This window comes from Cyanistes caeruleus, chromosome 2, assembly GCF_971803275.1.
Source record: "Cyanistes caeruleus chromosome 2, bCyaCae1.hap1.1, whole genome shotgun sequence".
Taxonomy (NCBI): Eukaryota; Metazoa; Chordata; class Aves; order Passeriformes; family Paridae; genus Cyanistes; species Cyanistes caeruleus.
Window position 1 is genome coordinate 90969894 of NC_141702.1, and position 21934 is coordinate 90991827.

At 40.2% G+C, this 21934-nt stretch overlaps 1 protein-coding gene, 1 long non-coding RNA gene, 1 other non-coding gene and 1 pseudogene across 19 annotated transcripts in view; all 4 read left to right on the forward strand.

The window, feature by feature from the left end:
- The window catches only part of TTC7A (tetratricopeptide repeat domain 7A), a 218041-nt gene that overhangs the window by 60834 nt on the left and 135273 nt on the right, over window positions 1-21934 (forward strand). For all 17 annotated transcript variants that reach the window (XR_015281084.1, XM_086869304.1, XM_086869308.1 and 14 more), the window contains 4 exons: window positions 650-754; window positions 9988-10105; window positions 16105-16162; window positions 18781-18853. Coding sequence is in view for 16 of the 17 variants with exons in the window: in XM_086869304.1 (XP_086725430.1) it covers window positions 650-754; window positions 9988-10105; window positions 16105-16162; window positions 18781-18853 (354 nt within the window). In the remaining variant the exon portion in view is untranslated. The remainder of the gene's footprint in view (window positions 1-649; window positions 755-9987; window positions 10106-16104; window positions 16163-18780; window positions 18854-21934) is intronic.
- Window positions 10709-12232, forward strand: LOC147654982 (uncharacterized). The gene is made up of 2 exons (XR_015281190.1): window positions 10709-10794; window positions 10943-12232. It is a non-coding gene; the product is annotated as an uncharacterized LOC147654982 (long non-coding RNA).
- Window positions 12749-13556, forward strand: LOC111927626 (low molecular weight phosphotyrosine protein phosphatase pseudogene; annotated as a pseudogene).
- Window positions 13952-14024, forward strand: TRNAF-GAA (transfer RNA phenylalanine (anticodon GAA)). The gene has a single exon. It is a non-coding gene; the product is annotated as a tRNA-Phe (tRNA).

A 21934-nucleotide genomic window follows, 5' to 3' on the forward strand; every position in this document is an offset into this window, starting at 1 on the left:
AATGCTAATCTTAAAAAAATCCTCATTATTGATAACCTAACACCAGAAAGACAGCAAGAGTTTTATGGGCTTTCTTTCTAACACATGTTTGGACCATCCACTGAACAGTATTGATCTGCATCCACCCTTTGTATGGTGGGGTCACAGTTGCTTTCTTGTATGTTCTGGAACTAGAGAAGACACAAAACAATCTACTGAGCAGATTACTTCAGCTGAACAAACCTCTCTGTGTGAAGTTGGCCTAAAATGTGAATGTACTGGAGGATAAGCTCTTTATGATCTCTTCTGGTTTCCTGGAAGATGATAATATTCAAGGAAAACTACAGCAGAATTCTTGTGTACTGGGAGGGCAGAGTTAAAAAAAACAGTGCATTGATACCTAAGAAAACTGTTTCTTGTGAAGTGCATAGCCAGGGCTGCCTCTTTGGCGTGTTTCCTCTGAGCGTGGGAAGAAAGTGCTTGTGTGCGTGTGTGTACACACAGGTATGCATGTGGAGGTGGGGATAAAGTTGCTGACTTGTTGCTGATATGGGATTCTTTTCTCCATGGCACTTCTGTGTACATGTCACTGCAATATTTTGTATGGCCTCTCAACAGCTTTGTCTAATCAGTCTTTCTAATGTCCTTCTCCTCTCTCCTACTCCTCCAGTCAGCGTATGCTGTGTCGGTGCTCAAAGAATGTGCTAAACTGCGACCTACAGATCCCACTGTTCCTCTTCTGGCTGCCAAGGTCTGCATTGGGTCACTGCACTGGGTAAGCAAGCTGATGAAATTCTTATTATGTAATGGATTAGATGCTGCAGTGACAGTGCCTGCCACAGTGTAGTTGCAGTGGGGAGAAAGGGAATCCCTGCTGAAAATCATACAGACATGTATGCCTTTTATAAAAAATGAAAATCCCTGCAAGAAATTTTGCAGTGAGTCATTAAAATGTATTTTGCTAGCACATTGAAGAAAGGAGGAGGGGGGAAAGCCACAACAGCTGTTCTGAGGACTGCTGCTTCAACTGAGTGTCACATTGAATCAGCCATTTTCGTATTCCCTGGAAGACACAAGTTAATAGTTTTAAGTGGTTAGATAGTTCAGGTCTGCTGGACAACTCAGTCCTCTGTTCTTGAAGTTGCTGTGCCAGTGTTTTGTGTTCTGGACGTGTTAATGTACACCTCAGAAGCAGGGTGGGAGTGGAAGCTGGTGCCCATGAAATTCTGATTATCTAAAGGAGCCAGAAGCATATGTCACTCTTTCTCTGCTTGGTTTAATTAACTGAACGGCAGCCTGCTGTTCTCACCTGCCTTCACCACGAGGTGTCCCTGCAGTCAGTGAAGGATTATAATTGCTAAATAGAAGTAAAACACAGATGCAAGGAAACATGAAAGAAAGTACCAGAAGAATCTGCATGGATCTTGGTGAAAAGTTATAGAAGCCAAAAATGAGCTGGTTTTGATTATTTCAAAATGAGGGTTTTTTCTTCAATTTTCTCGGTTTTAGAAGACAGGTGTCTGCTAGGGTGGGCAGGAGCCTCCCCTGGAATGAAAATGTAGACCCTCTCCCTCTGAATTACTATAATTTTGAAATCAAGGGGCTCTCAGGCAGAGATCAGGGGATAGGAATAACAGTTCTTTACTAGTGTATATAACAAGGCAAACAAACAACAATAACTACAGCGTTAACAACAGAACAGAACCAGGGACCCCGTGACAGCTTTCTTGGCCAAGACGGGAAGGGATGGAGGAGAGGTTTTGCTTCACAAACCCCCTCGGGCAGGCAGTCCCGGTGCTCCTGCAGGGCTCTGAAGAACAGTCAGCTGGAACAGCAGGGATGAGCTGAGATCCTGGGCCGGTGGCTGAGGATCAGCCAGCAGCTCCTCAGTGGTGGCTGGCACTGCCACACGTCCCGGCAGGACAGGGGGTGCGAGGCCAACAATGAAGAGGGAAGAAGGAGACGAAGCAGCATCTCTGTCTGGGTGATGGTGAATTCCCTTCTCAGCAACAGCTCTGCGCCCCAAAGTGTCCTTCTCTGAAGCTGAAGAAGCCTGCCAAACTGTCCCCGCCCTCCGCCTTTTCCTGCCCCCTTTCCCCCTGGGCTCAGCCGAACTCGATGTGTTTCTCAAGTACCCACCAAGTACCTGCAGTGAAGTTCTCCCCCGCCCCCTGCAACTAAAGGGTAAAATTTCCACAGGTGAGCCAGAACTAAAAGAAGGATACCTAACCCCCAACATAAATGTACTGCATTTTTATTGTGTGAAATGCTTTTCAGTGTTATTCAATTAGACCCTGGCTCAGAACTGGAGGCTATTATGTGGTAAAATCATGATTTCACAAGAGTGTAATTTTAGTGCAGTTATCTAGAGCACAGATAACTTATGAACGAAAACCAAATAAAAAATATTCCTTCTCCCTTTCCTTTCAGTCAATGGCCTATGCTTTACCCTCACAGCAAACTTGGTGATGGTATAGAAGAGTTTTAATTAAAGGGAAAATTATTTCATCTTTTAAAGGACTTTAAATCGTCTTTTAAAAGAACTGAAATGATAGGTTCCCACATCTGTTAGTGAAAGGGTTGCTTCTGATATTACTGGCAGACTTCTGTGCCTAATAAAGACTTTCCTGCTCAGCAGAGCTATTTTTCTAAATGTCATCCTTACAGTAATTATTTGTATTTAAATTACATGGCAATCATATATAATTTAATTTAATATTAATAATTTAAACTGGAAGTGAACAGGCTGATCAATGCCAGTATAAATAGAAAGGAGGATACACATGGGACAGGAACAGTTTAATGGACAAATATTAGCAGTTACAAATACTCAAATACATTTTCCTTTTCAGAACATAAAAAAATATTGTTAATTTTCCAATTAGGAAATATATCTGTGTACTTGATTGGTGGCTAGGCAGGAAAAGGGTGAAATCAGATCACCATTTATCCAAATGACACAGCTAATTTATGTTCTGCATCTGTCTATTGTGTGGTGCAGTATTGTAGCTAGTTTGTTTATAGCCCATGAGCAAGCAGTACTTTGGTCTTCTTTCAGTTACTAACAATAAAAAAAAAACAAAACTAGAAAATAAAAAAATTAAAAAACCACAACATTTATGCATATAGATAATTACAGAATGTCATTAGAAGCACAGAACAGTTTCTTTCATGATTAATCTAGTGATCGCTTAACTCATTTTGGTGACTTTCTACATGATGTCTCAGCACGCTTTAGGAGCAGGGAAAACAGAAAATTAATTGAAATGTACTATAATGATTTACAACATTGAGGATGCTCTGATCGCATTTATGAAATAATCTCTCAGTGCAGAACAAATCAAAGTGAAAACATGGATACATTCATACAGTGCCATGTAAATCAATATATAACAGAGCCTGATGCAGAAAAGAACGGAGCCTCCCCCAGCTTATGTTGTGGCAGTATGACCAGATCATTAACTGATGTAAGTTGGCAGTACTCCACTGGCATGTTAGGGGTACCTAGCTGGCTTACATCACGGGATGATCTGCCCCATTAACCACCAGCTTTTAGGATTGGGCCTGCAGTAAACAACTGAGTGGTATAAGCAGTGATTTGGCTACCTTTTTCAGAGTTGGAGGTTTTTAAAAACAAAAATAAAAAAAAATCCAGTGTAAACAAGAAATCAATACTTCATTAATTCTAAAGCTTAAACAAGTAGACTTGGAGGACCAGAAAAGCTTCAAAACTAATGCACATATGTAAAACACATTTGTATGGTCAGGATGCAGTCAGACCTGTACAGCAAAGTTGGAACTTTTATATTGTATCTAAACCATTACACAGGTGTTTTAAATGTTTTTTGTAGTAGGCACAGAATTACTTTTGAGGCAATGTGCTGCTAAGCCTTTCAGCTTACTGGGGTTTCAGTGCAACGGTTTGCTGAACTTGCATGTAAATGATTCTACCAAGCAAACACAAAGCTCATTTGTGTTTAGCCAGCTGTCTTTCAGCTTTCCAGAAGGTACTTTGAAGTCTTTGACTATTGTAGTTCAGAGTATTGTTTTAAATTTCCATAGAAGAGTTGAGGTAGCTTGCACTGGAATATGTCCATACTGAGGTTGCTTTGCCTTGCTCCGCTATAAATTCAGAGTTCTTCTCACTAAAAGGCTTGCTGTAATTTCCTCTTCCACTCAGCCTTCCCTTGCATGATCTCAGCTGAATGCTCACTTGCCTACTTTGGCAGTGATTTTGAGTTGCAGTATGAGTTGTTGTTTTTAATATTTTAGTAGTATAGTACTGTTAATTTCATTACTAATCTAGGTTCTCCAGGATCCTGTTATGGCAGGTGAAAATACTAAAAATGGAACTTCTTCCTACAGACAGGTATTAAATCCTGAATTTCTTGATTTTTAGGAGCATTTGTTTGAGGCATTTAGGGTTACCCTGATGCTTTCTTTGGCCTTTTACTCCACTGATTTCAATGGAGGCAGTTGAAAATATTGTGAATACACATTGAGTAAAATGGACTGTACTCCTAGGATAGGCTTGAGTCTTCTAGAGCTGTGCTCTGACAAAAAGCAGGAAGACATGAGGCATGTTGTTATCATTTTCATTGCTCCACAGTTTATATAATAGCAATAGTGGTGGTGTGCTAAATTTGTGTAGCATCAAATGATGCCAGTATTATCTAATACAAGCTTTTCAATAGACTTTGTCCCATGGCAAAAGCTGCAACACAGGATGGTGCTGTACCTTAGACATTTCCCTTATTTGAACTACTGTGCACAGCAAAGTCCTCTGCTGCAGCACTTTACTGGGAAGACAGTGATCATGCCATCAGTCACGGAAAGGGAAAAGAAGTGGTGTTGGGCCAGGGCAGACTGTGCATGGAGTCATAAAAACTGTGTAAGACATACCATGAGGTCAGGACATCATGGTGTGTGTGTATCATTGGGGTTGGCATGATGTAGATTTAGAGCTACATACTTCTGAGGCAACAGCTTACCATACATTACTTTCACAGACCACTTAATCAGAGAGTGCTTCTCTCCCCTTCTGTCTGTTGTTGACCCTGCCACTACAGATAATAAATTCTGTACATGTGCTTGTACCCAGGCACTTAGGAGCCCTGGAGTCACCTGGAAATGCTTAAGTCATAGTGCTTTATGAATAATATTAAAAGATAAAATCTAATCCCATTACTGGTGTTACTCTGCCTGCTGATGGACGTCTGAGAGGATCAGCATCACCAGAGTGAGAGGCTGCTGAGAAAGGGAAGAGCAAAGAGCTACTAAGTATTTTTTCTGTCTTTTATAAAAGATATTCTTGATTACATCACCACTGCTGTTCTGGAGCAATCCCATGAGTTTTAGACATTAGATATTAAAAATTAACAAGAATTTTGTCTGCTGTACATCACCTTTGCGAACAAACCACTCTAGCTTCAGTGGAGGCCTGGGTTTCCTTACGTGCTGGGGGCTGAATTTACACAGACTAAATTGGTAGGCTTAACAGTGGTGACACAGAGAGCAAATGCTGACTAGAACAGCAATAGAAAGCACAGGATTTTTTTTTTCTGACATACATAACATGATTTGCTTTGTATGCTGTAAACACATGTAGGATAAAACGTTTTCATTAGACTATACCTTATAGACCGCTTTCTTCCTATGCAATTTTCTTCTTACCATTCTCATTTCACAATATTTATATTCTTCTATTTGAATTAGTCTCTATAGCTACAACCTAGTGTAAAGAAAGAGGTAAGTGGTCGATCCAACTAGTAAGCATTGTGTAATTTTGTATAAATACCTATTCTTTAGGATGTTGATCTCTTAAGTGCTTACGTATTGTTCAGTGTCACTGGTGTCCAAATTCACCTGCTTCATTAACTTTGTCTGTTTTCCCAAGACCAGTGTCACCTGATGTATTTAATTCCTCTTCCTTGGTATGCTCCTCTTTTTTGACATAATAAAGTGCTGTTTTCATCTTGCTGTACATCATTAACTTGTTTGTCCTTAGTTACTCTAAATGTGTGCTGGTGAGAAGAGGAATTCCTACTTAGTCCTGCAAGCTGTTGATTCAGTGGGGTAGGGCTTGAGCTTTTCTAAAAACAATCTGGGTGGCAGTTGGACACCAGCTGGGTGGCCTTAGGCCGGGGACAACACCTGCTGTTCTCCATTCCCTTGTCATTTTGCCTCTAGGCTTGGCTTGACACACACTAGAACTTGTGGCCAAATAACAGTGGTGGCTGGAACAGCCACTCTGTACCAGGGGAAACATCCCTCAGGATAGCACAGCAAGCAACTGTTCTTTTTCTAGCAACTATGAAGGAGGAAGTGAAAGAGGGGAAAAAACCCCAACCAACCCCAGGGTATTACCATCTCATTGGTGTCAGTTCACAGTTTGGCAGTCTGTCTCTCTCCAGGTGCCAGGTGTTTGCTTTCTGGTATGATAGAGGGATTGCTTAGCTAGTGGTTCCGGGTGCCTCCTGACACTTTATATAGCAGGAGTTCAAAATGCAGAAAGTTCTTCTGAGGTTGTTCTCCTCCCATGCTTCCTTTCTTCTGTGCAGGTCTTGGATGCAGGGAACTTTTTCCCTGCAACCTGGAGTGCTGTCCTTCTCTCCACCAGCTTTTTAGTGCTAAGTATGTAGAAAAAATATTAGAACAGTAAGGGCCAGATTGGAGGGATGGCTTTGAGACTTTGTTTTTGTTGCTTCTATGAGAATAACATGGTAGGCCTTCCCTCCTTCCTTTCTCACCTCCACAATACAGACTGGAGACAGCCCATATCCTTAAGGACTCCAGAGACACAGCTTTACTGGCAGATCACAACTCAGGCTCACTACTGGTCTCTCACTTGGATGGAGAGGGAGCTTTTATCCAGACTGCAATCCAGTAGTCCTTGCAGTTTATTTGGTTACCCCAATTGTGCCCAAAGGGGTTATTCCTATTTCAGGTAGTACTTTCCAGATTCACAGCTGGTTAGGCCATCTGCAAGACTAATGCACTAGAGAGTTGAAACTTGACAATGGGTGATGTGAGTGAAAGATTTGGCTTTTCACACTTGCCCAGAATAACTGAAGAGTAGGAGAATGGGAGAAGAGGGGACAGATAGTTGCCACGGTAGGGCTGGCAGGGGAGGTTCTGAGTGCTGTAAGAAGGAAAAGTAAATGTTCTCATGAACAGAACCAGCTGTGCTGGAGTTTGTGAGGCCACTTATTTTCGAAGCAGACTTCAGCTGACCCAAGTTTGCATTCATAAAAATCTTTGTGGCTGGTCAAAGTGCCATTGGTGTTTAGTATGAATAAATGTTTACAAGAGTGTGCTAGAAGTCCTGTTTCAGCCAGTCTGAAAAGTTATGGTTTTAATTATTTATTCATTAGATTAATCTGATACTGACAAGTGGCCCTGGGTAACTGGCAGGAAGGCTGAATGGTGCACTACTGATTTTTATGCAGTATAGGTTTTTCCAGTCCAAGACTGGAAAAAAAATGAAATTAGCATCTGGTGACCATTCAGAGAAAAAATGGAACAAAATCTCTCCAATTTTACATGTCTTCCTTTCAGCTTCAAACTTTTCATTGAATTTTGTTTCCATACACCCTACCCACCCCCACTAGTCATTCTCTAGTCATTAGAATTCCTTGTATAGCTCTTTTCTTCATCTAATGGAGACTTCTGGGATGAAAGTGTGTGTGGAGAGGAGAAGGACTGAAGAAACAGTAGGAATATAGCTGTTTATGGTGTCAAAGAGATGCATAATGAATTCTCATGCTGCAGAGATTTCATGTCATACATAAAAGTTTCTCAGAGATGAAGAATTCAGTTATAGTTGTATAGGAGGGGTTTTTGTGTTCATTTGTGGGGGTTTTGTGTTGGTTTTTTTTGCTATGTGGCAAGTCATGGGCCACTTCTGCCATTGTTCTATGGTCTGGTCCAGAACACACTTGAGTATATGACAGGGAAGTTGGTAGTGCTACTGACAAGTTAAGAAATCTGAAACAAATCTCAGTCTTCCTGATGTTATCAGAGTTTAAGGGTGTTATCTGAACATTACTGAAATACATGCGACTATCTCCAGTGGTTTTGGAAGGCTTTGGATTATACCCTCAGAGACAGGCCTTGCAGTTTAGTTCACAAGTCCAAGTATTCTGCAGGAGGTGTTCCTGTGTCAGTGGCTTCCCCATTCACAGCTGTCAGGTCAATGAGCAACACTAATGCTTTCATAGTGCTTTCAGGAAAGGGTTTGATGGTAACTTATGTGTTGGTCATTGGACTGACTGATCTGAGGTTTCAGAAATTGATGCAAAATTGTTCTACCTCTAGTTTGAATTCTATGGCCTCAGGGCGTTGTGACAGTGAGGAAGAAATCCAAGCAGTAGAGATTTGTTTATTCACTTGCGTTTTTCAGCCTTTCTTCAGAATTATGGTTAAAGTATTTTTCTTCTTAGGCTTGATACAGTCTAATAAATGCCAGGTTGTTTTTTTATGAAGCCATTAGTTAATGTCATCTGAATATTTTCAAATGATGTGACCAGGAGGCACATTGACAAGATGCTACATCAAGTCAAGTAGATTCTGTTCATAGGTAACATATTAACAGATTATTGCAGAAGGCAAATTTCTTGTCTGATGATGCATTTTAATTTCACATTGTTGTGGGTGAGTCATTTTAGATGTTAAGGAGCCATGAGGTGCTGAAGTCTGACAAAGCTGAGTATTAAGAGGGCACACATCCACATTATTTGTGTCTAAACTACCTGGATTTCAAATGTAAAAAATACTTTCTCAAAGTTAGCCCCATCCCAGTTGTGATGTCATAAAAGTTTCCAAAAGGAGGATTTGTCGTAGTGTAATGGTATCTGCTCCTTGATTAGGGATGACTGATTATGGATGACAGGATCTGCAATACTGTCTTGTACAGAAATTAGATCTTCCTGTAGGCTCTGTCTTTCAGGCATTACTTATAAGTTTTGCCAATGTCTCCAACCTACACCTTTCAAAGTATATACAGTATACAGGTCTTTTTTCTACTTAAACTTTTTTTATACTTAAAATGGGTGAGTGATGTTAATGAGAGTTTAAATTTGAAATGAGAAACATTCCATTCTGTAATAAAATATTTAACTTATTCTTTTTGTTTAAATTACTATTACCATATTGTTTAAATTACCATTACAAATGCTGATAGATATGTGTTGAAAGGAAGGCTGTGGTGAGCAGTCTGTGATGCAGTAGAAGAGACCAGCTTACATATTTCATCATTTTTGAGGCTGATCCTGAGAGATTGACTGCTTTCTCCTCCAATTGCTATACTATTTATCTATAATATAAAAATAAAAAATATATAATATAAAAAAATATTTATCTATAATATAAAACACATTTTCAAGGAAATTTTGTCTGCAAAAGATGCAGAAAGTGGCTAGTGCCAAGGTAGCGTGTTAGATCAAAACTTGTGTTCTGAAATTTCTGCATCCTTGTGGCAGAAGAAGGGCAAGCAGCAGCTGAGAGCTTTCAGTGAAGTTAGTGGTTTCTTATTTTACTCTTGTAATGTTTTAAAAGAGAGTAAAATTTGCTAAGGCTTAATAGCAGAACTGAATGATCTTCCTTTGAAGGAGAAAACCTGTTAGACCTTTCAGTACTCTAGTAGGATAGCATATAAGTAGTCCAGCTGATCCAGCATTTGCATTTAAGGCTGCATGAGTGAAGTGTGCCTGAAGGGAACTATAAAATAAGATAGTGTCCTTGATTAATCTTAAACATCTGGAAAGAGTTTGGGGTGCAAAACCCAAACTTTTCTCAAAACTGTGCATGTGCACCAAGGTCTGCTAATCTGACCTTCTCCTGTTATGAGTGTTCACTGGGATCACTGAAAGCCCTTGTGTGAATGGCTCTCAGATCACTTGCAGGTGTGATGGTAATGCTAGCTTAATGGTAATTGCAAGCTTAATGGTAAATTTTATTGGAGCAAGTATAGAGGAAATGCCTGTAAGTCTCATCCTACCTCTTTTGCAGCTGGAAGAAGGAGAGCACTTTGCTAAAATGGTGATAGACCTGGGTGAGGATGCTGGGGAGTCCCTAGCAAAGGGTTACCTGGCACTGGGCCTGACATACAGCCTTCAAGCTACTGATGGTGAGTTACTTTTTTGTCAAGTGTGTTATATGGAGAGCATTTGTTCAAAGTCTTCAGTGCAAACAATGGGAATTTATTAGAAAATCTGCTTGCAGTGCTGATTAGATATGAAAAACAATCAGATTGCAAGATAAATGGGAACTGTTCACTTGCTCAGAGAACTATCTTCTGTGGTAAAATAAAAGTGAAATTTTTAGGCAAAGGAAGAAATGCAGGTCAGTACTGGGGGGGGGATAATCTGAGCGTAGCTGAGAATGCTTGGTGTGCTTTACTTGAGTATTTGTAATACATTTTTTTTTGCTTAATTTACACAACAAAACGTCAGACTTTCCATCTGTTTTCATATTTTTGTCACCCACTCATAAATCAAAGAAATACAATTCAAGAACTGGAGTCAGAAATGCCTCACTTCAGTTCCTGGTGTGATACTGATACCCCACAGAGATTCAACCTTTCTGTGATGTCGTTTATTTTACTTAGAAGTAAACAAGATAAAAATATCTACCTCAATGGTACATGTGGATGTTGACTAGAAACAGGCCACTGAATGTAAGAAGTGTATTATTTTAATCCGTTTACTTGGATCTTGAATGAATGGACAAGGGGTTCCTGCAGATTTGGTGCTTCGTAGTCAGAAGAGCTTGAAGTATTTGGGAGAGTTCTAGCTCTGACCTTCATCAAGCTCACAGGTGGGAACAATCTTTGTTTATTCTATGGGTTCTAACATAGGTAGAAGACTTCTAACACATTTTCTTTGGATAATGGCTGAGCTGGTGTGTTTCCTAATAATTTTGGCAGTCCTGCCCTCATGCAAACAATGGCTTTTCTGTTCGATAGGTTCCATAGAAACAAACCAACTTCCTCCAGCAAAGAAGTCTGAATCAAAGCTAAAATTGCTCTATTATGTTGTCATGGAATATGCAGGCCTTGAAACTTACACCAGAATTCTGCAAGGCATCTGTATGAGAAAGTGTTCTTGTGCTCTTCAGTAGCACAAGTTGGTGTAGATTTTCAGCCAGCCGTATCTGATCAGCCATTCTGAGAACTGCTTTTCACTGTGGAGGCTAACAGGCACTGCAGCTTTCTCCTGTTCTCCATTTCTCTGCCACAGAGTAGTTGTCCCTAGAAAGTTCATGTCAAAAATTATGTCCTTCCTAGCCTGAATTTTCTTATATCTATCTATCTATCTATATAAATATATATATAATATATTTTAAGTCCACTGGGGATAGAGTTCTGCTTAACAGCCTAGTTTTAAAGGAATTTTGCCTAGACATAGTTTAAACTGTTCTAAAGCAATACAAGATCCCAGAGACAATTTTCAGAGATAGAAGGTTTTCTATGTTAGCCCCTTACAATCTCTTTGTAAACTTCAGTATGTAAAGAAGTGGAAATGGAGTAGGAAAGGCATGTTCTGTACTCTGTCTCTAAAGATATTTTGGTGCAGCAAAATGTGAGTTGAAAACACTTCTGGAAATCTCTTGAATTTTCAAGAGATGAGTTCAATATTGTGTCCTTTTTAATGTAAAACAAGCAGTCTTCACAACTACTGCCTTGGATTGTCTTCAGATTAGCCTCTGATTTATGTTTTGAAGCAGTGGAATATATCTGCCTTCTCATTGTATCTCTAGCTCTTAAGGCAACAGGACAAGTCACTCAGTTATTTCAGGGAAATAGGAAGAGGATATTTTCATCTTGCAGACTATATTTTAATAAAATTGATTAAGTCCTTCAAAAGCACACATATGATGGTCATGAATATGGAACTGTGTTTTCATGGAAAATGTTAAATTTGCATTAGCAAGACATTTTTCATTAGCATTGTTAAAAATAGCATATGACAGTGAGGAAGCAAAGCTAGAACATGCTGAAAGACAGCATTTCTGTGATGTAATCCTGCCTCATGTTGTCAATCTTGTTTATCATTGTATTTATACCAGTTCTTACTGACATGTGCTGATGTGGTTAGATAGGGAAAGCCGATCAGAAGATCTCGCATTGTACGGGAAGATAGGGCCCCTCTTTCTCCAAAGTTCTATAACCCATAATATCACGATGATGACATAATCATAACTCGGTCATATAAAACCTTGCACACTGGAAATAAACGCTCTTCACCGTCCACCACATTGGTGTTCGCGTGTGATTAGCCTGACAGGCCTGTAGGTCTAGCCGTCGTGTCACTCACGAGCCGGGTCGCTACGCCTCAATCTGAGGTGCCGAAACCCGGGACCGCTCCCCGACACGCGGGTACGAGCGGCTGGATTTCAGGAGTCTCGTCGGACGCTGAGGGACAGCTGGAGCGGCAGGACCGACTTCAGCGGGCAGGACACTCCCGTACTGCCGTGATGCAGTCGCTCGGCAAGGTAGTTTCACAGCTGCATAAGCAGTGGGGTATTGACTGCGAATCAAGGGACTTCGAATGTGCGGTTGCCAGATTACTAGAATTATGTGTTATTGATGATCCCTTAGATATATTACACCCAGATTGCTGGGTTAGGTGTACTAAGGCACTCACGGATGACGTGTTGTGCTTTAAGTCCAGCAAGTGCCTTAAAAGCTGGGCAAGAGTTATGCAAGCGCTGCGAAAACCACTTCAAGAGCAGGAAATTTGGTAGGCAGCGCAAAGCTGTTTAAACGTTACACCACGGGTGGGGGTTGGAGCTGCTACTCAGACCACATTTATTGATTGCCCCACTGATTCTAACTGGCCATCCAATGATGACGGCCAACCCGAGTCGCCATCCTGCCTGCCTGGCCCTAACGCGGGTTTGGCTGCGGAACATAATCTGCCACCGGGGGATACCGATGCCACGGAGCTGCGGGGCGCGCCTGACACCACGGGCCCTGGAGATGTCAGAGAAAGGCCCTCGCCATACGTGCCGCGAAATGGTGCCGGGGAGGGGAGTGAGGTCCTTGGAGCGAAGATGGCGGCAGGAGAGTCGAAGTCAGTGCTGTTCATGTGCCTGGGAAACATCTGTCACTCTCCAATAGCTGAAGCAGTTTTCAGAAAACTCGTAACTGATGAGAAACTTGAACGTAAGTGGAGGATAGACAGTGCAGCAACATCTGCCTATGAAATAGGAAGCCCTCCTGACTATTGAGGACAGAATTGTATGAAGAAGCATGGCATTACCACGAACCATATTGCCAGGCAGATTGCTAAAGAGGATTTCCAGACCTTTGATCATGTACTTTGTATGGATGAGAGCAATCTAAGAGATTTGAACAGGAAAAGTAACCAAGTTAAAGACTGCAAGGCCAAAATTGAGCTACTTGGAACTTAGGATCCTCAGAAACAGCTTATTATTGAAGATCCATACTATGGGAATGAAAAGGACTTTGAAACTGTTTACGAGCAATGTCTTAGATGCTGTAAAGCATTTTTAGAGAAGTATCATTAATGCTTCATCATATAATTTCTAAAAGAAAATAATTAGCTTCTCCTGAAATATTTTTGTTTATTTGTAAAGTTTATTTGATTGATGTATTTAAATTGTAAAATTAGGCCACTACATTCAATACTTAGTTTAATTTTGTATTTTAGTTGTTTGGTTATCTAATGAAAAAATATAGAACAGTTGTAATTGGATTCCATGATCAACCATTTTGTCACACATCAATGTAGTTATAAAGTATATAATTCAGCATAAATTTATCTGTAAACACTTCCAGTGCTTTCTCACAAGCCCTGCAAAAGTAACACCTTGCTTCTTTATATGTAGTGCTAACTGAACTGAGGTCTTGTCATTCCATCCTCAGTTGATTTCAGTCAACTTTAAATAGTAGTCTGTGAGATAATAATTGATGTGTAACTTAGATGTGTTATCCCAGTGTCATTAGGCAGCCGAAATAGCTCAGTTGGGAGAGCATTAGATTGAAGATCTAAAGGTCCCTGGTTTGATCCCGAGTTTCAACAGAGCGACAGCAAAGACTTGAACAGTGTAGCCAACAATGCTCTCAACAGAACTGGTTTAATTCGATGTTCAGCCAATCCCCCTGGATTATTACCCTTATTTCCACGTTAGCAGGACCAGTTATTGTTGTTGTGTTCGTACTTATTTTTGTTCCTTGTCTCCTTAATAAGTTAGCCCAGTTTATAAAAACCCGTTTAGATAAGATTGACATTTTATATTTAGAACAGAGACAGTTAACCTGAGTTTGCATGATAGTTCGTACTAACACACCGCGGTTACGTTTAATGTTCATTACTAACCAGTTCACAGTCTGTTGTTAATTACATAAGTCATTCAGTTACAAAGTGGTTAGATAGGGAAAGCCGATCGGAAGATATTGCGTTGTACGGGAAGATAGGGCCCCTCTTTCTCCAAAGTTCTATAACCCATAATATCACGGTGATGACATAATCATAACTTGGTCATATAAAACCTTGCACACCGGAAATAAATGCTCTTCACCGTCCACCACATTGGTGTTTGCGTGTGATTAGCCCGACAGGCCTGTAAGTTAGCCATCGTGTCACTCACGAGCCGGGTCGCTACGCCTCATCTGAGGCAACATATGCAGACAAGTCATACATCTATCTGTGTGTATATGTGGGATTCCTGTAACTTTCCAGTTGAGATGACTTTCAGTTAATCAGTATTTTCAATGATAGCTAAGTGTTTCAGAGATATTTGACCAATTGCCTTCTAAAGCTTACCGCCTTCCATCCAAGTTAGGCTCTCTTATTTAATATAACCTTTCAGTAATTATTTCTCCTCCTGTGTAACAAAGGCACTGAGGAGTTGTATTAAAGCCTTTTCTTTGTGATTTGAAAAAAGCTCCTGTACGAAGTAATACTTCCAGAAACTTACGCTGGGTAGCTTCCTTATTCTTAATGTTTAATTACATGTTTCTTGAAGTAAGTCTCATTGAAGTAGTTTAAAACTACTGGTTTAAAACCATTACTCCTGGTCCTATCACTGTAGGACCTGGTAAAAAAATAACTCTCTGTCTTTCTTAAAAACCCCCTTTAAGTATAAAAGTATATTTAAGTATTAAAATACTTGAATTTCACTGGATTTGCTGCATTATTATATGCTACTTAGTAACTTTCTATTTTGGAGCATACACTGACTTGATGTATCAAATCAGATATGTTCATGGGTTATGTTTGCTGATGGATTAACTGCTCATCATCACTTCCTTATGCTGTTGGTCAATAGCTCTCAATTTCAGGATATGCAGAACAAGAAACTGCTGCTGTGCAAAATCCGAAAACCTAAGAACCAGAACTAGATAGCCGATCCATTTCTAAAAACCATCATTAGGTTTCCAGATATTTTGGATCTGAGAAAGACATGTTCCTTTAAGCTCTTATTATGTTCCTGTTGATCTTGATGATGATATCTTATGATACCCAAGTATAACAAGAGATTAATTCTTCTCTTCCTTTTCTGGTTTTAGGTAGGAATTAATTTATACATTGATATGTGTGCATACTGAGCGGGATCCTTTAGTCAAGCCATTAGAGGCATGGAAGAAGGGCATTAGTGGCTAATGCCACATCTGAAGTAACCTAAAAATTCTGTTGTGGTCTCCAAGATGGTATTGTTTTGTCACAGAGCTGTGAGTTCAGCTGCCGGTGTTCCGTGTTCAACCTGCAGCACCTTCCAACATGAAGATGGTGGTGGGGGCTGTCTGTATCTGAGTCAGAATGTGTGGCAGGTTACTGCTTTTAGCATTTGCAGCAGCCTGGCTGAGGGCCTGTTACCTTCTTGGTATGTAATATCTAGTTAGTGTTTGGCCCCTTCTCCCAGCCCCCTTCAGTGGCATATGTAAATAAAAAAATGCTTCAGTATTTCAAACAAAGGACTTAAAATAATCTTTAATAAAAATGAACTTGAGAATTCAAATGCTCAAAATGAGCACATGCACATTTCACACACAGATTTCCACAGTATTTACACTCCAAATTTGAAATACTCTATACATTTATTTTTTTTAATCTGAAACATTGAATGAACTCTTATATGGCATGGTATCTTGTCCTACAGCTACTCTAAAGAGCACTCAGGATGAATTAAACAAGAAAGCACTTCAGACTTTAGAGAGGTGAGTAGGAATTTTGCAGATACTTGCACTGTGTATTTTTTTCACAAATTCAGAAGAATTTTTCTTTTTATGTTTCTTTTTCGTCTGTGTAAGGCTTCCTTGCTGGAAAGTTTGAAAACAGTTCATTAGATTTCATCAGTAGTCTGTCAAAACCATTTTTGTAATGGCTAAATGCAGCGATTATTTGATTGAATATCCAAGGTAAGAGTACTGTTCTGCCACCTTAGAGAAAAAACCTTAGCCCCAAATTAGCTGCAGTGAGATCTACAGTGCTGGGAGATGCAGCTTCCTCACATGATGCCAGCTGCCAAACGTGGAAAGCTAATTTTGTCTCAGTTCCTGTATGAAGCAGGCTTAAAATCTTATTTCCTTCATGGTAGGAAAGTACCTTCACCATCAGAGTGTAGGCAGCTATGAGGTTACCTGGCACCAGTGCATTTAGGGGAGAGAATAATTGCTGTCCTAATGAGTGTTTACATGAGCTGTTGTTGGAAGAGGAGATTCCAGAGCTAGTGGTACAAAGCAGGCACCACTCACCTCTCCTTAATCCCTGTAGTTTTGGGGAAAACTGTTACAATGGCTCCATCCTGGAAGCAACTGCAGGTTACACTCTTGTGTAACTATGCTTGAGACATCAAGTACAACTGATTGATTTAAAACTATTTTTGTCCATTCCGCTGTCCAACCCACTGTAAACGTAGATGCCTACAGACTACAGATAGAAATTAAATGGAAGCTTATGCGGACTAATGTAATGTGCCAGCCGTGGGTGGGGAGACAAAACTCACGACTCACGCTCCAGGTGCTCATGAGACAAAACAGCCTCATTTATTATTCAGAACTCACTTAAATACCCAATTCAAATTTTCTGGGCTAGACAGCCATTGGCTGATATTTCTCTCCCTGCTCAGCTTCCTGGCCAGTGATGTGCTTGCTTCTCATCTTGAATGGGTCTGGCCGAAGGTCCCCTATGGCTTATCCAGGGGCATGTTCAGACATGAACTAGGCTACTGAATTAGATTTGTGTTATGGTCAGATTTACTTTGTCCAGTCCAGACCAGCTGTACTGTGACAATACTGTGACATTCTAAGTCTTGGGCTGAAGTATCTAAGTTTGTTGTGGTCATAATTACATAAGTGAAGAAAACTTGAGATCTTTGGTATCTCATAGTACAAGTTTAGCAATTTGAACAACGTTAAAGGATCTTAAATGTTTTGCTGATGCTGACCAAGAAGGAGCCCAACATGTTTGTCTTACACTGGTTTTGTAGTGAGTGCAAGAACTGAAACCACAGATACAATTCTGGATATTTGCCTTACGGAGGTCTGAGAGAGAAAAAATTTAAAAGCCATTTATATTGATTAAATATTTGGATCAGGAGTGTATTTTAACTTTTAAGTCACACTAGTTTGTGGAGTCCATTGTCATACATTAACTTCTGACCAATTTTAAGGAATTGTGGTACTGCACTGCTTTTGAACTTTCAGGTTTTTTTATCCTTTAACCTTTCCCATTGGCTGTGACTTGTTTTCATGTATCTTAACTCTATCTAGGAGGCAGACAAGCTTCCTGCCAAACAGTAGTTACTCAAACTTCAGCCAACAGGAATGTGATAGTGAGCTGATTACTAGTGTTTTTCTAAATGCTTAAGTTTGGTTTCTTTCCTTTTTTTACCTTCCTTGTTTTTTCACCTCTTTTTGAAGAACATGTATGATGTCTCAAGCCATGGTTTGACCTGAAGGAATTATTTTATTGTTACTTGTTTATTATGAGCAAATCAATAGTTCTGGCATGGGTTTTTTAACCACCAGTGTTGTTAGCCTGTCCTTTCTCCCTCATAAGGACATTAATTGTGCTCACTTGAGGGCTGGCAATGGAGGTGCAAGTTTTCCTGGTGTCCTGGAACGAAGCCCAGAAAGAGGTCAGGAATGTTAATTGGCTATGAGGGAACTTCCTCTTCCCCATTTCTCCCATGTGAAATAACTTCCCTGTGCTGCAGAGCTATGAGTGAGCTCTGTGAGTCACAAGGAGAGAGAATCCACTGGTTCCTGTCATCAAATAGTTCCTCCCTCTGTGTCTTCCCTTTCCAAAATAGGAGTCTACTGTCAAAAATTAAACTAGAAGCTGCAGGGTGGAGAATGTTTTATGTGTTTGAGCATCAGCTTGTGTCACAGGCTTCTGATCTTTAGTCCTCTACATGCTCACAGTGACTTTTTCAGTGCTAACCTAGCCCTCTTTTAATGTTTTAAAAGTGGCAGTACAGGAACAAGTTAGACAACTATGACCATCACCTAATAACTTAAAATAATGCTTTGTTTATGAGCTCAGAGCTACCTTTTCTGTATTAGTTATCCAAGTTCCAAAATGTTAAGTGGCATTTTAAAAAAGATCATGTAACTTGTATAACACCCTGGCAGCTGTGTTTCTCATACTTTTTCCTGGGATTCTGGCTTAGCCAGGCCAGCACTGTTCTGCTTTTTATCTAATTTGTGTGCTTCTCCATTACTGGACTAGTTTTCTGTGGGGAAAGACTGTGTTTTGTTCTGTGCTTATTTTGCTCTGCAAAGCGCCATCTAACAGTCGCTTTTCTTTTTTTATTGTGTGGTTGTCCTTAAAGAGCACGTGACCTGGCCCCCGAAGATCACCAAATCATTCTTTACCTGTCACTGCAGCTGGCTCTTGTCAGACAGGTACGTGAAATATTTGGAAATCACTGAGTCACGGGAGGGTGGAAGGACAGTCCAATTGAGCAAGACCCAGGCTTGCTAAACAGGGTCCTTTCCTTCCTGCATTGTAACCAGTAACAAGCAGTCAGAATACATTTATGTAAAATATTTTTTAATTCTTATTCTAAAAATAATAATTCTGTAGCATGTGGAATGACCTTCCCTAGGGAATGTGTTCTGCTCTAACTCCTGAGCAGTCTTGGAGCAGCCTTGTATATGTGGGATGAGCAAGGTGTTTATTCCTGTTCCGTAGGTATCACACTGTGTCCCACTGTAGACTGCTCCAGAGGCTCTCCCGTTACTGCCTGATTCCATATCATGCCAGATTGTGTGCTCCCCATGCTGGGATTGCTTTATTTGATACTTGAACACATTTGACGTTAGTCTTTGATGTGTGCTGGAGCTCTGCAGTGAGTGGGATTAGTTGGCATTTGAACGCTGCTGCAGGTGTTAACTCATAAAAATGAAGCTGATCAGCAAATACTCTGTGCTGCCTTTCAGGAAAAAAAACCAATCACTTAGGCTGTGCTTTATTTTTCTGCCCCTTTTTCTTAAAATTGGCGTGTTTTATTTCTTTCTCCTTTCTGTTTAAAAGCTGAAGTCCTTATTGGAGCAGCTTTGGTTTTTAATACCTCTCCAACTAGATTTGAAATTTCATCATTGTAGTTTCTTTCTTTGGCAGGCCTTCTTCTTGCTGCAGTTTTCTCTCCTTAGTCTACAAAATGGAGTTGAATGGTTGTGTATTTCTTGCTTTCCTGAGCTAGTAAGTGGATCTGTGGGTTCATTAGGTTAAACTAATTGTTCCAAGAGAGCACCCTCTTGATAATGTCACTTTTGTAGCCCTTTCATAATGAGAGCACTGTGCTGTGAGCCTGCAATAGGAAATGATAATTAAAATGGCTTATTTAACTTTCTCATCTGCCTACTGGCTGCTTTATGATGTGGTTTGCTCAGGGTCTTTCATTAAAAAGCACCCAGCTACCCTTTTTTCTCTCTCAGCTTTTTCCTCATAGGGAGATTGTCTATCTGCTGCCTCTTCTGTTTGCCATTAGTAAAAGCACTAAAGCTTTTCAGCTGCTATCCGGAAAAATAAAATAAAATGTTTTTGTGGTCATTGGTTTTTTGTTGTTTTCACTGTTACTGGCATTTTAAGTCATTACCCTTTCTTTTTCTCTGTTTGTAGCCTGTCTTTGCAGTGTTGTTTCATCTTTCTTGTTGCATCATTTCCCTTCTCTCCTGTTCTTCCCATTCAATCTTTTGTCCCTGTGTTCACTCTCCTCTTTGTCTAGTTCACCTGTATGTTTTCATCCTTGGTGTTGTGCCAGTCTCCTCTGCCCCCACAGCTGTATGATCTCAGTGTATTATGTAGTGTCAGCCTGACCCCTGTGATGGTGCTCATGCTCTTCTCCAATCAAGTGAGATATAAATCTTTAACACATGCTTGGACAGAGAGGAGATACCTGAGACATCTTTATTTTTAGACTGATGTAAAATAGCCTCCTCTTCTTTTGCCAGTTTACTTAATTATAAACATTTTGTAATGCATTTTTAATATCCTTAATTATTTAAAGTATCTAATATGTTATCTTTCTGATTAATTGAAAGATAAATGATATCTTTTTTGATAGATTGCATTAACTATTGAACATCACAGTTAGGGCTTTCTTCAGGCAATGCTATAATACAAATAAATGAGGCCTTTTCTACATAGTAGGTTATAATATAATACCTGAATGTTTTTCTCAACAAGCAAGCCTTTTTGTTTCCATAGTCAGAGTCAATAAAAGATGTAACTGTACCCAGCATTGAAAAACACGGGTATCAGCTTACATAGATAAGAGTGTTTTCATGGAACAAAGCAAGAGAGACAACTAACCAGTAGAGTGCCAAGCAAAGCTGGAGCAATTAATCTTCCTTGCAAGGCTGTAAAATATTTCCAATAGCACTTGTCTCTGTCACTACAGGGCAAGGCAAAGAGGAAATGGAAAAACATAAGCATCCCTCTGACATGAGATGAGGATGTGACAAGAGGAGAAATGGTTATAAAAGGTTCATGCAGCATTGGCATTTGAAACCACCAGCAACCAAGATAAAAAATTATGATGATGAGCTTTGTGTGTGTGCACCTGTGTCTTAAAGACCACTGAAGCCACTGGGAAGACTTGGAGGGTCTACATCAGCCCCAGAGTGTTTTAGTGGATTTTTCAGCCAAACAGTGTAGAATAACCTGTTCTGTGAGGAGGGTCTCTCAGTCTGGTTTTCCCCCTGAGCTGAAGTGCCAGGAGAACAAGGTCCATACCTGCTGCAGTGGGTACCTCCACCTGCAGTGCCTGGCTGGCAGCTGGCCAAGCCAAGAGACAAATGAGACTTGTAGCTCCCAACTCTCGGTGGCTGGTTCGGCTACTTTTCCTGTTTCTGTGGTAACAGCACTTGGATCAGCAAAAACAAGGTAGAATGCACATTTTAAAGCTCACTGATTTTAATTCATTGCCTTGTTTTTTAGCAGACCAGTTTCTATGGAAATGACTCTGTAGTATCAGCAGCAGTCTTGTTAATTTTAAGTGTTGATTCTGGTTTTTTGGGGAGTGGTGGTGGTTGTGACCTTGACTGCCATGTAGTATTGGATATGTCAAAACATACATAGTCTTCGTGCCATTTTAATACCTGATTAAATCTAACCTTTCTTTTCATGAAAATGAGAAAAGAAAGATGGCTAAGGGTCAGCAGCTGAGCACTGTAAGTCTCACCAATTTCCTGTGGATTTCGAACAGACCTCAAGTTTCAAGTGGCACTATCCAGAAAACACCTACTTCCTTCCCAAGTGTCTGGGTGTACCGCTAAGATAAACATCAGTTAAGCGACCAGAAAAAATATTTCACCTGTTTTGCCCAGTTTTTGTTTTAGTTTCAAGAAGGAAAGACTGCTGTCTCTGCCCCAGAAGAGGAGCTCTATTTAAGGAGGTATTCAAGAAGTACTTCTTTCAGTGGCTGCTTGAATGTAGGTAGTTCTGGTCTGTCTTTTTCCCAGACCAGCAACTACCTCCTC